The sequence below is a fragment of the Pseudochaenichthys georgianus genome, chromosome 5, assembly GCF_902827115.2.
Source record: "Pseudochaenichthys georgianus chromosome 5, fPseGeo1.2, whole genome shotgun sequence".
NCBI classification, from domain to species: Eukaryota; Metazoa; Chordata; class Actinopteri; order Perciformes; family Channichthyidae; genus Pseudochaenichthys; species Pseudochaenichthys georgianus.
The window spans coordinates 12,373,174-12,387,334 of record NC_047507.1 but is presented as its reverse complement, the minus strand read 5'-3'; the positions used below and the strand labels follow the sequence as shown (position 1 = coordinate 12,387,334).

General features: G+C 42.0%; 1 protein-coding gene across 3 annotated transcripts in view; it reads left to right on the top strand.

Moving 5' to 3' along the window:
* dlgap4b (discs, large (Drosophila) homolog-associated protein 4b) overlaps window positions 1-14,161 on the top strand; it is a 104,216-nt gene that overhangs the window by 76,337 nt on the left and 13,718 nt on the right. For 2 of the 3 annotated variants that reach the window (XM_034083652.1, XM_034083650.1), the window contains 5 exons: window positions 5,300-6,582; window positions 6,762-6,976; window positions 8,606-8,725; window positions 9,490-9,640; window positions 11,043-11,298. In XM_034083652.1, the coding sequence (XP_033939543.1) occupies window positions 5,374-6,582; window positions 6,762-6,976; window positions 8,606-8,725; window positions 9,490-9,640; window positions 11,043-11,298 (1,951 nt within the window). In that variant the 5' untranslated portion in view covers window positions 5,300-5,373. The remainder of the gene's footprint in view (window positions 1-5,299; window positions 6,583-6,761; window positions 6,977-8,605; window positions 8,726-9,489; window positions 9,641-11,042; window positions 11,299-14,161) is intronic. The other variant, XM_034083653.1, reaches the window with a different exon arrangement.

Here is a 14,161-nt window from a genome sequence, read left to right as displayed (position 1 = left end):
CACACCTTTCTCTCCACAGCTTTCTCTCCCCCCTACGCACTTCCTTCTGTGCCTTCCTTCTCACCGGCAGCCTGTAAGCATTCGCTTCCCTTGGTACATGTAACACACTCAGGCTTCAGACACACACACACACAGACACACACACACACACACACACACACACACACACACACACACACACACACACAGAGCTGCCCCCTGTCTTGGAGGGCAGTGCTGTAAGCTGATGGAGCAGATGGGCTCAGGGCTGACTGACTGAGCCGTGCTCTGACAAACTGTCTCTCTGTACAGTGTTGCTCAGATGAGGGATGATGTCCTTTGCACAGTCTCTAATCTAAATCTGGCCGCCCACAGATTTGCCAATCTAGAAACTGGCAACCGGACACCAACAATCTGGCATTTCAAATGATACGACACAACTCAGAGACATTATCTATAGCAGTCTGTTTTCATGTTTTCCAGGACGGCAAAAGCTTAAATTTGTCAAGGAAAATATTTGGGACAAATTGTCACCTAGTCTTTCAGTAAGGAGTCCATTTCTGTTTGGAACTATTTCATGGCAGGAAGTGTGTTTACCGAATAAATATAAGCTGACTAAATTCTCATGTAGTGTTTTTATCACTATCAATATTGACAAACAGGAGTGAATAGAGACCTAACTAAAATAATATATCAATCAGATGTCCCCATTAAGGTTCAAACTATTGTATTGTCTTTTTATGCTATTTAACATTTTGTTACAATCCTTTCAATCAATGTTACCAGCACTGTTTTATTAACAGATAAGCAATGGTAAACAGAAGCTATTTTACTCCTGTGTCCTGTACTTAAATACAATATCTAGGTTAAGTTGTACTTCACTTGAGTATAAACATGAAGTACATTTACATCTAACCAGAATAAAAGCGAACGCAAGATAGTTAACAAATTAAAACAAATGTCTTTAGCAGATCTCTTTTATCATCTCGGGATCCCTTAAAACATCTAGACTAATGTAAAAGGTTTGGCTCTGAGACTTTCTTGGCTTTAAGATAAGATAAGATAGTACTTTATTGATCCCAATTTGGTAAATGTTTGTGTTGCAGCAGCATAAAAAGACATGGCATTGTACAATAAAAAAGAAAGTAGAAAATATACATGTTGAATTTACAAATTAACAATAATAAGATATAAAGCAAGTTATTATATATATACATAAGTATGTGAGGTATGGAATATTACATATTAAACTGAATAAAATAAATGTAAAATGTACAGTGTGATTTTAAGTCCAAGAGAAACTGGAGCAGAGAGTTCTCTAGAGTGGTGATTTGTTATAATCAATGTCGAAACATTTGACATCCTCAAATACATATTCATCACTAATAGCTTTCTTTCACTCTGTGACTGACACATAATTCTGTCTTTAGTTGAACAAGTAAATCCCTGCAACATCCCCACATGCTGGATGAAAACATCAGTGAAACCCCTTATATTGAGTGTGATCGCCCTCTGGTGGCCAGCAGCACCAACTGCCTGCGGCTCCGAGGTTGTGGTGGCTCTGAGAATGAGTAAGGTCATGACTCATGAGTTGATGCCAAACGCCCCTTTATCCCACTGAAGGAGCAGATGGCAGCTCCCCAGTGCACAAGGCAGGGAGATCCTACCACCAGACGCTTCAAGCAGGGTGTAAAAAAAACACACAGACACACATTAACATTCTTGTGTGCACTGTTCACTTTGAGCACTATACTGTACACACGGACGTGAGGTGCACTTGTCTGTTGGAGCTAATGAACGCTTGACCTCGGTTATTATACCTTTCATCTCTCAGGGTCAACAAGTCTCTTGACCTCTATTATGGTCCTTTGAAATGATACTGTAGGAGGTTTGTATTCGAACTACTGATATAAGCATGGGAGCGTGCCTGCAGACCTCCACTCTCAGGACAGTTCCGGTGCAGACCTCCACTCTCAGGACACCTCCACCATATCTATGACCTCCACTGTCAGTACAGGAAGTGACGATTCTGACGCGTTTTTGTTCCCGCCCACCAAAGGACTCGTTTGATGGAAGTTTTCAAATCACAATGGAGACTCATCACGGAGGTGATGAGTCCGACCACCGTGCACTTTGGGTCGGCCTTGGTCAAGCCCTTTTGACCCCCCCAGCCTGGTTCTCGTAAAAGTTTTTCGCTCAAATGACACCATGGAGGAATGTAACGGGAGTTGACAGGGGACTCTGCCCTCCCCACGAGTGCCTATTTTCGGTTATATAAGTGGCTTTATGTGATACATAAATGTTAGCTGCCAGCCTTGACTTTCACACTGTTTTCCACCTGCTTCATGAAAACCCTATTACCTGCAACACTTAGAAGCATGTTCAGTCCTGGTAGGCTCAAGCTGTCATATTAATCACTATCTGTAATAAGAAAGAAATGTTTTTATTAAAGAAATTGCACTTGATATGATATAGAACAAATATATAGAACAAGTATAGAGTATATTTTCTGCCACAAATATCTAATTAGAGGGATTGAAATCCAGGCCATGTGTGGGTCATGTCCTTTCCTTTATACCTGCGTTTTGTGTTTTTCTTTTTTGAGAGTATAATTATCTACAATTATTGAGCATTAACCCAAGTATGCTGCCAAGTGTTCAGAACTTTTGATTGGCAGTGTATATAACCCTGCCTCCCTTCATAATACAGCTATCACTGTCATTCGAGGCGTACTGGTTGAGACATTGAAGAGGGTATGCTAAGCTCAGCTGAGTGGCGTGTCACGACAGGATATGAGGCAGTTAGCTAATGTGGTGTAAAAGGATTTAGAGGATTTGACCCTATCAGCAGAGATGGCACTCAGAGAGGCTCTGTTAATGACACTAAATGAGTCTGTGCCTGCAGTGTGCTAATAATGGTGGCATGAAAGCCAAGCTTATAAATTATATGGAGATTTTTTTGTGTTTAAATTGCTAGAAGTGTGATGAAGTAATGTGTGTGTGCACATTATGTCAAGGCAAGGTACCACACACTTCATTTCAATGCCTTCTTTGAAACAGTGGATCACAATAAACCTACATTATGCTGGGAATTAAGTGTAATCTTGTGATGGAGCTGCTTTTCAACATCACTTATCGCTTGTCTGGCAGCATACTGCAATTATCTCATTTTCTAAAGGTGGGCACTGAGACATATAAAGCAAAGCAAACCTATTAACAAAACGTTTCTGTAGATTCAAGGGTGTTTCTGAAGCTGTACAATGCAGACTTCGTTTTTACTTTTTGAGATGGGCCAGGGTGAGATATTACAGTCTTTGGGATCTGGAGACTAGTTTTTGACTTGAAACTTTTGACTGTGAGTCGGGCAGTTCAATTGACTTTTCTCAACAGGGAACATAGAGTTATGAAAAAAAACTGGAAATACTGTCCCGTTTCTGTTGAGCGGTAGTTCATCTTTTATTTTTGCAGTGGGAGTACATGCATTAGAGTACCTGGCTAGACTCCAGGACCACAGGACACCAAACAAACAGAAAAGTGTGCGAAGCAGCTATAAATGTATACAATTAAAATGTCATTGGCCTTCCTCTGAATTGCGAAGAAATGTAGCATGCTGAGGCTGGGATTGAGTTTTTAACCACTTTATTAGTTTTCTTCACATCTGCTGGAACTCTGCAGGGACTGCGATGACAAAATATATCATTCATCTTTCTTTCCTGTTCAATCTGAATCTAATACAGGCCTACTTAATGCTATCACTCACTAAAAATAACATGTATCAATCTTGAGGAAATGTGATTTGATAGAAAAGTGTGGTATAACTATATTAAATATCCAACATATGATGCAATGAATCTGAATAAAAGACATTTGAGTTACGATCCGGGGCTGACAGGCTGTTGTTCAGCTGCTGCTGCCAACACCTGTATATTACATGACGAATGCATTTAAGAAACATTGGTGAGTGCTCAGACAAACAGTAAAGGGCCCTACATTCTTCCTCATGAGGTCCACTTGCTGTAGTAATGAGTGATATATCTGAGATCTAACATAAACTGTCAACAACAAAACAGTTATATTTTACTCTGCATTCACTAAACTACATCAACGAGCATACGTTTTGAGTTTTGATCCGACCTTGAAATATCGACAAATGGGGCTACTGAAGTGCAATAGGATTGATACAAACCCACTTCATTTACAGATAACCATAATGTATTCATTCATTAAAAACAGACTATATGTTGAAAACTAGTTTCTTCTTCAAATATAAGCATTCGAGCCCAAGTTGTGCTAATTAAATGGCAGCTCCCTGGCATTCTTATAGAGATAAATGAGATTGTCTGTTGCTAATTATTCCACATTGGATATGGAGCCACTCATAATTATACCTGTGAATGTATAAATACCACAAACGTCTCTCTCACCCTTCGCTTTCATCCTCTATCATTTACATGCATGAAGTACCCTCCTTGGCACCTTGCCAGGCAGGGCATTGGCACAGCTTGACTAGTACAACAAAGAGGTGTCACTGGCACCTTCTGCAACCCACCCCCTGCTGGTCAAATCCTCTTTACTGGTTTCACTATGACAGTCTGCCCGCCATCCTTGGCTCACCATGCAAACATAGGACAGGAGCTCAGTGACCAGTGCCAGGGAGGTGGGAGAGGAGAGTGAATGGCGAGTGGAGGGAGAGAGAGAAACAGATGGAATAATGGGCAGAGAAATATTTCCGATAGAAAGGGTTCTCCCAAATATGTGGCTGTATCCCAACTAACCTGTGGGATGGCAGCAGGTATAATCTTTAGACTTTTTTTATTTTTTTATTATAAAAGAGCACACAATATCTTGCAAAAGTCGAGTTGTTGGGCTGTTTGAATAAATATAATTTAAATCCTTTTTTTTAGAATTTCATTAGACCTAAAAGAGATATTTGTTTACTGTATATGGCATATAGTGTAGTGCCACATAACTGTGGAGGTGTGGATTTTACTGACAGCCAGCAATTGTTATTTTTCCCATAATGTATGCCCCTGGCTCACTGGCTACGTCATTGTCCCACGCATTGTTTTTCCATCCATTTCCAACATTTGAACACAGATGTTCTCTGTGGGAGGCAGCGGAGAGCTGGCTCAATCACTGCATAGTATTTTCCTCACAGCTAGCCTGTTGGTATTCTGGTTTTGCACACAAGTGGGCATGTTTCTGTGGCTGAGCTGATAGGAGCTGTTGAGTTACGTCTGTGTCTGTGTGTTTTGTACACTACTATACTAACCATTTTTAAACCTCTTCACTCTTTTGTCCTGTGCTTCTCTGTTTTCTAGGTATCACCTTCAAGGTCATCAGTCATCTTTAGTTGGCCCGGGGGTCTTTTAGAAGGTCGGACCTCCTCGCCACTATGAAAGGGTTGGGGACCAACCGTAACAGACACCTGTCCGAATCCTGTGAGCCTCCCTCCGGTCATCCAGAGGCCCTCTACTCTCACAAGACCTGCACCATCCCACGCAGCCCTTACCTGCTGAGCCCCACAATGGACCACTACGGCACCATGGACCCTCACCTCTATCCTTCAGCCAACCAAGGCTCCCTTCCACCAGAGTGCATGCTGCCACTTAACAACCAGCTGTCCAACAGCAGCACCTTCCCCAGGATTCACTACAACTCCTACGACCAGTCTGACTTCTCCCCACCTGGAGACAGCATCGGGGGGATTAGCACAGGGACCATGGGCACCTCCATGTCCTTGGGACCGGGTATGGGCATGGGCATGGGCATGGGCATGGGCATGGCAGGGCTCAGTGGACGAACACCTATGATTACGAGCGGTTCAGCAACAATATCACATCACATGACAAAGAACCAGGCACCATCCAGTTTGATGGAGTTTGATAAGCAGCTACCTGGAGGTCGTGACGGGTTCAGCACATTGCAGTTTCACAGAACGTCAGCTGTTGCTGCCACCAAGCAGCAAACGGACAGTCCTGGCCGCATCCGCTACATGCTGCACTCAGTGCAGAAGCTCTTTGCAAAGTCCCAGTCGCTGGAGAGCCAAAACATGAAAGGAAATGTCAATGGACGCTCCACTGGCAGCGGTGGAGGCTCGTCTAGCACCGAAGACGGAGAGAAAAAGAATCGAAGATCTAAAAGTAAAGATCGGGGTACAAAATCAGAGGCCAAACGAAGACCACGCTCCAACATGTCAGGCTATTGGAGCTCAGATGATTTGGACAGCAGTGATTTGAGCAGTTATCATAACACCATGGCCATGATGACAATGGGGCATCCACCTGGACATGACAGTCACGGGGGCCAGTCCAGATACATCCAAAGTGGATACAACACTATCAGCTCCTCTAAAAGCAGCAATGACATGAAGTATCAGGCACACACTGGGCCTGGGGGCGGAGGAGGTGGTGGACTAGGTGGAGCAGGAAGAATGGCAATAAATGATAATGACTACATGAAAGGAGGGTCCTGGTCCACACTGACCATGGGCCAGCCGAGACCGATGATCCAGAAAGGCTCTGCTACTCTGGACAGATCCATGCTCAAGTCCAGATCCTGCCAACCTGAAATGAACTGCAACTACCTGCAGGTTGGACGAAGGGTGAGTAGGCCTAAAGGGAATGTAGTACTAGCTAAAAGTTAGATTCCGGAAGGATTTTATTATTACCAAGACCTATTTCCAGGTGTAGGTTAAAAATACAAACACAATATACTTGCTTTTAGAGCGTTGATTAGGAATGAAAAGAAAGACTAATTGTATCCGGTTTATTCTGTCTGTAGGGTGATGGTAGTAGCACTTTAGGTCGCCCTGGGGGTGCCAATGAAATACCATGTCGGCGGATGCGCAGTGGTAGCTATGTGAAGGCCATGGGAGACCTGGAAGACAGCGACGACTCTGAGGGAAGTCCCAAACCTTCGCCAAAATCCGCCGCTCGTCGCCAGAGCTACCTAAGGGCAACGCAGCAGTCTCTGAGCGACCAGCTTCCCCAACGCAAGTAAGACGACAAACTGAGAGATAGAGATTTTGTTACGCAGTAAATATTAGTTTTCAACTGCAAGTGAGTCAACCTCATGTTAAAGTTACAATCCTTTAATTAAATCCAATCCAAAGTAGCCCCGCAGCTTTGATTTAAAAACACCTGATTGCCACCTGCTTTCTGCCAGGTTCAGGTTTTCAATTCATAGAAAGAAAATTATTAATATTGTTTCCTGATTGTCTAAAAAGTGTACTCACATCAGTTTCTAAATTGTACGTAAAGTCCTGTTTATCCCAGCTTATATCTTAAAACTTGTAGGTGAATGTACTTGGATAAAAAACAAACCTTAACATGGGTGGCTAGAATAAGTCTTGATTTTTACAGCCCATCCAGACACTTATAAATACTGATTGGCAAAACCTCACAACAATCAAAGAAAAGAAAAAAGCCACTTTTTTCTGGGATACAGAAAGCTACCACGCCCTGAATAACCATCACAGTATGCAAGGAAAAACAAATGCATACAACATGCACAGTGCACACAAGCTGTGCTCACTCACATGTAGAATAAAGTGGTGTCAGACTCCCTGTTGTCCCCCGCATGCTAGTCTTACTACCACACCTCATCTGTGATGTATCTTCCTGTGTTGGACACACAAAGCATCCCAACATTAGTGTAGTTTACATAATATGACACTGACTGTTGTTTCTATTCAACCAGTAAATAACCAAAAATCAGCCTCATCTCTCCGACTGACTGGCTGGCAATGCGCCTCACTTGTCTTTAGATGACATGCTTTATGAAGCATATATATTGCACAATATGTGGTGCAGGCACAGCTGAGTCGACTGTGCCTTTTCATTAATGACAGAACATGCACTCCCATTTTTCCTTTGTATGCAAGCAAATTGGAACTGTCATGTTTTGTAATGTCAGGTTTCAGAGATCAAATTGTTGCACCTAATTGCAGAGTAACAATCACAATGCCCATTAGTGGCTAAAAGATATGACAGTTGTTGCATCTGCCGTCTAACATTAAATTGTTTCTATGTTTCTTTGTTGTTTTTAATAGTCTGCAGGAATTAGCTTGAGGCATTTAGGACCTATTATTATATTATTCAATTCAATTCAAAACCTTTATTTATCCAGGTAAAATCCCATTGAGATCAATGATCTCTTTTTCAAGGGAGACCTGCAGATTATTATATTATTATACTTTACGGTCAAGTAAACAACACTCTGTTTCAAATATCATGAGCACAAATGTCTATCATAATTGACTTCTGATAGTCACAAAGGAAGCTTGTGATAACACCTTCAGTAAAGCAGCTTTGTCAGTTTGGTCCTAAATTATGGATTTTGCAGTGCAAGTGGCGTACCATATGCAAACACTTAGTTGTGGACATACTTCATAGTGGATCAGGGTTGGAGTGTTGATGTCCATTCAACCCAAACAAGAGGCGGATCATCCTGAGAAACAGCTGCAGGCTTTCCAACATACACACCTCTGCTTTTACAAACATTCCAAGTCCTTTAGTCTATGTAGAGTCAAGGATTCATTCTTCCCTAAAGCGTGCCTGAATGACTAACCCTACTCCCCCTGCCCATCCCTGACCATCCAACCCCTCTCCTCCGCTCTGCTCCAGCCTGATTGGCGTGAGCAGCAGAACCCTGGATTACACCTTGTTGCAAGGGGAGCTGGATGCCCTGTGGTCTCCTCTCCACAGTGTGTCCTCTCTGCACCAGCTGGGCAGGTCAATGAGCAGGTCAGTGATAGGTCTGTTAGCCGCGTCTCAGGAGTGTGGTGCCAAAACGCTTTTGTCCGATTGTATCATTTTAATTTCAATGACTTTGCACTGCACACCTCAGACGCCTGTAAAGTCAGCGGCAACTCAAAATGCCAAATTCATACCGTGCCGCCAACAACTGCCAACCTCCCTTAAGCTTGTAAATACCATCTGCCCAGTGCTTTTAGGTGAAAAGTAGCTGAGTTGGACACTTTTCAAATGGGGGGACATCTGTGTCCATAGACCATGGCATGGCAGATTGCTGTCATGTTACTATCACTGTGTGCCAACAAAGAATATGTGAAAACATGACTTTAGAGCTGCTTTGGGTTTAAACTCCAACCAGTTCTTTGTCTTTGGCACCATGATGGCACACAGAGCAGTGTGTTCATGTGTTGCCTGATATCATTGGCTTTGCATGCTCAGATGCTACTATGACTGATGCCAAAATTAGATGAAAGTGGAAGAGAGTCAAGATGGAAATGACTCATGAATCAAAGTGGAAATGAAAGGGGGAACTTGAATACAACAACCTTATCCTCCTTTTATCTCTCTTTGTATTCCTGGTTTTGCTCATCATGCCTATTTGCCTTCTGGCTCCCGATCATCGAACATTAACATGAAGTTTCTTTCCCATCTTTTCCTTGAATATGCACTCATCCACTCCTGCCTTTGGTTTTTCTCCTTATATTTGAATGTCCTTAACACATCTCCTTTGTCTTGTTTCTTACTGCTCTTTTCAGCTGTCTTCCATCTCTCAGAGAGATCTCCAATAATCGCAGCCTGGACAACCTAGACTGCATTGGGGGTACAGTCTCCTCTTTGCCCCCCTGGGATGATGATGACTTCAGCCAGGCCTGCAGCACCTTGGGCAGACGTAGCTGCTTGGGACAGGTCAGTGCAGGGAGTGCATTAAAAGTGAGCTGTCTGAGATCAAATAATAAATGTTTCTCCGTCTGTTTGTGTCTCTATCTTATTAGTTTAGCAGATTTATTTCTAATGAGAAGAAGTTTGCTGGAAATGTAAATGACTTAGCTCCAAGCACACTTTCTATTTTTGAAATCAGCAGTCAGTGTCAAAGACCCCATTGTCTGCCTCGAGCTACTAACGCTCATTTCCGTAGTATAATTTGCATTTGAACAGATACAGCTTGAATGACAGTATTAAAATTAGCTTCCTGTGAACAAAGAATCCCGCTTTTCCAAATGTATCTCATATTAATGTTATGAACCTAAGAGCCAAATGAGTGAAATTGGTGGTTTTAAGTCTTATTGATCAACTTACATAAGAACTATTAGACTCCCACTGACAAGGTCAAAGAGAAGATGAACCGCTCTGATCTTTTTCAATGAACTATGGTCAAATGAGGCAGTGCAGGCTATTACTAAAGGATTTACACCCAATCTCTTGACAGGTCACTACATTACAACAAATGTGTCCAATATGTGAATTCATTGCTCTAATTTGCATCCACACCAGCATGCCGAATACATTTAATTTGCATGATAATATATCCTGAAGATGTGTAATTAAGAACATTTTCCACACAATATTTCTACGGAGCTTAATCAGGACAGTGGAAATAATACCCAACATTTAACACAATTCCGTAATGTGTGTGGGTGTAACATTTTGTTGTGCTGCTTCTGCTACACTCTCCCCCTTATATGCGTATGGAACCATTCTGCGACTGCGAACCACCAAAATAACTTTGCTCCAAACACATTTTTGACTCATACTCAGGCTTTCTGTGTCAATCAACAGAATGTGAAACCCATCATCCGCAAGGCTTGTTCTTACTCTTCGAAAGAAGCCTCAGAAAGAGCATGCAGAATAAAACGTTTCTAAGTGGTGTCTTTTGCCTTAGCGTATATATTTTGTGTTTTATAATTGACAGTTATTGTGAGAATACAATATTGTTATTGTGAGGCTGTGAGAAATGTAAAAAAAAATGTAAATGCATTTAACATTCAGTCCAGAAACCCAGCCTAAAGGAAAGCTGGCGGAGTCCCACTGGTTTCACTGAAGTTAAGAAACACTGTTCTCTGCAACACTTAGAAATAATTGGACTTCATTTCCACACCCTTAGACTAGTCACGCTTTTGGTGCCATTTTATTGCATCCCATCAGATGAGTCTCACTAATGAAGAATCCCCTTTACAAAAACAGTCAGTTTCTGGCCAGTTAGTGTTCACCTCCAGCGCCAGGAGCAGCTACTATGATCAAAATGAACCCACTCTTGCAGTACTGTTCTCCTTGCTACCTTACTGTTAATCTTGCCCTTTCCTCCCTCCAGCTGCGGGACCTGGAAATGAGTCAACATTACGAGGACCGCAGCTCCGAGTCCACATTCAGAGATTCCCGTTCCCAATCTCAGGACAACCCAGAGCCTCTAGACTTGCCCATGCCAACATGCTTCCGATCCCGCAGCCACAGCTACCTGAGAGCCATCCAGGCTGGCTGTTCACAAGATGACGACACAGCATCCATGGACTCAGGCTGCTCTCCGCCCCCGATTGACACTACTGTACGCACCTACAGCAGCAGCACTGGTGAGTCACAAATGATACATCTGCTGCAAATGAACCGAGTTATATCCCAAATGCAGTGTTATGTGTTGCCAAACTGAGATCTGAATGCTTTGTTTAAACACAATATTGATTTTTATTTTATTATGCCTTGATGATTTTTAATCAGTTTTGACTCCTTTTGCAGAGCGACCCAGATAAAGAATTACTTGTACTTCCCATAACATAAACTAACACAACTTATAGCCTTGATCCTGGGTTGGACACTAGTCTTCCCTCATACATGCACACGCTAGCATCTTTAGCTTAAATGCAGCCTCTTTTGCCCATGCTAGACGACCTTTCTGCACAGTGGATGACATGGAAAGAACAGTTTGGCTCTTACCTGATAGCCACTGGCTTGGACAAAGCCCCAAAGGAGAAACAGCTTGCAATTTTTCTTCAGCGTTGGGGGACAGAAAGACAACGCATCCTACCACACAAAGGTAAAACATCTAAACCAGCTCCTGTCCCCTGAAAACTCAATGTCCCACTTCAAGAACTTCAAAAGAAAAGAAAAAACCTTACTATCAAGAAAAACTAAGTGAAAAAGAGACGCTTTTGGTCAGTGGAGTTTCGGTTGTCATGGAAATGATTTCAGAAGCCCAAAAAAATAAGCAAACTGATCCGGTTGTTACTTTGAGGTTGAATTTGCTATAGCAGAGGAATTGTGAATGTGTGTGATGATGATGACGACGACATACAAGATGCTTTGTACTGGTTGTGTCATCTGAATGCTCCACAAGTAGAGACAATTAGTGTTTATACACTGTTGCACATAACGTTGGATTAATTTAGTTTCCAGACATTCCATATTTCCCATTTACACACACAATCGTTTCATGAGAAGAGTTAACAAATATTGTATTCCAACTTTATGGGCAACAATGTAGAAACTGTACTTATGTGTGCATCTGCTTGAGTTATTACTACCAGAGTGTATCCACCATGTGGCGCTATTTCCTGTAATCTTCTAAATGGACTTGGAAGCACATGCTGTGTTCAGGCCGTTCGAGTTTACTGAATTTCGAAAACTTTTTATTTGTGTTCCTTTGGGTGGGATTAATAGTTCTTTCAACATAAAGCTGATAAGGGAAATACGTTCTCTTTTTGTCAGAAGTGCGAGTCATATTTTGGTCGTATTTTATTTATGTAGCCACATTATTAATGCTGCATTTAGTGGTTGTGGTTTAATGTCAAAGCATATTAAGCATAGAGATTTTGTATTTTACTTTTGAAAGCCGCCCTAAAATGTCATATTTAAAGACTCAATATCAAGAAACATAGGTTTCCCCAAAATTAAATCTACAACAGAATCAACGGTGTTATTCAATTCTAATAAGCACTTTTATTTGATGTGCACCATCATCACTTTAGTTGCAATGATCAAACGGTTGAGTTTGAATTTTCCGAGTTGTCCCTGGAGGCATCGGGAGACAAGCCACCACGCCTCCCAGAGACAGAAACAAAGGCAACCAAACCAAATCCCGGCTCCTCACAGTCCTCACACAGAGAGCGAGGGTCGTCTCCGGCTGCTGCTGCTGCACTTAAAATATCTAAGTCTTAACTAAAACACCACTGTGTTTTTTATTTATCTTTGCCTGAGAGCAAGGTAAGCGTTGTTATGATTTTAATGTTAATTGTGCTGAGTGCGTCGTTATAACAGTCTGGCTCGTTTGGTGACTGGACGCTCTTTAACCGGTGACAACCAAAACTTGAAAGTAGGTTACATTAACTTTCGCTAATTTACTGCCATTGTATCTCTTCAAGCACCCGGTATCCAACAAAAATGTCCTATAAGAAAAGTTGTTATCACTGTGTGGGTGTGATGTGGACAATAACTCAGTAGGCCTATACTTCAGCAGGTGATTTGTATGGGTGCGTAAATTACTGTCGTCTCGGTATTGATGAATTGAATTTCTGCTTTTAGATCAGCTAAGTTGGTCCCCTGCTGAGGCTTGATTTACAGGGGATTGCTCTTTTGTCTGACATGTATTTCATGAAGTGTCCGATGTACATATTTAGATTATTAAGCAAAGCTAAAGACATGTAAAGGAAAGTAGGATAACTCTCATTAAGTTTGATATAAACTCTGAAATATGTGTGTCTCCATAACTGCCTCCGTTGTTGCACTTTTTTAAGATCTGTACTGTCTTCATTAATTATTGAGAATGTCCTATCAAGTGTTTCGTACAAAGTGCTCTGCTGCTGCCATGGGAGTCAGGATGTCTGCTGTTATACTGCATGAGGACTAGATATAGTTAGATGAACCTAATGCTGCCTACACTTTATACATGCAGCTTTCTTTAGTTGCTGACATGGAAAATTGGCCTTCACTGGGTATTATTTGAGGTCTGCCCCACTTTAGTCCCACATGGGGTCTTGTCTGTGTACAACATGGATTAGATCCCATTTTGAGGTCACATTACAATATAAGGGCTTTACCGTTTTGTCCCTGTGCTGTTGTTGAAAGCATTTCATGTGATAGTTTGTTGGAATAATGGCTTTGGGTCACAAAGCAGCAGTGATAGTTTCGGGCAAGGTTGTCTATCATTGTGCCTGTAAATTGATTAAACAACACAGTTGGGTCAACTCAACTGGCAGACAGCAGACAACTTGGCAAGCAATACTACACTGTTAAATAGAGCATCACAATTCACCCTTTGTCTGTCATTGTTCCTGGTCCTTGTCTGACACAAACTAACCACATAACGGCACCACCTCAACCAATCAGCTTAAATGTATTGTTCCTGGGGAACAGTTTAACAGACATTCAAACACTTGAAAAAGTGGGTAATATGCCCCACCGGTATTGAGATTGTTTGAGCAGCTTGGATTACATAAAAAA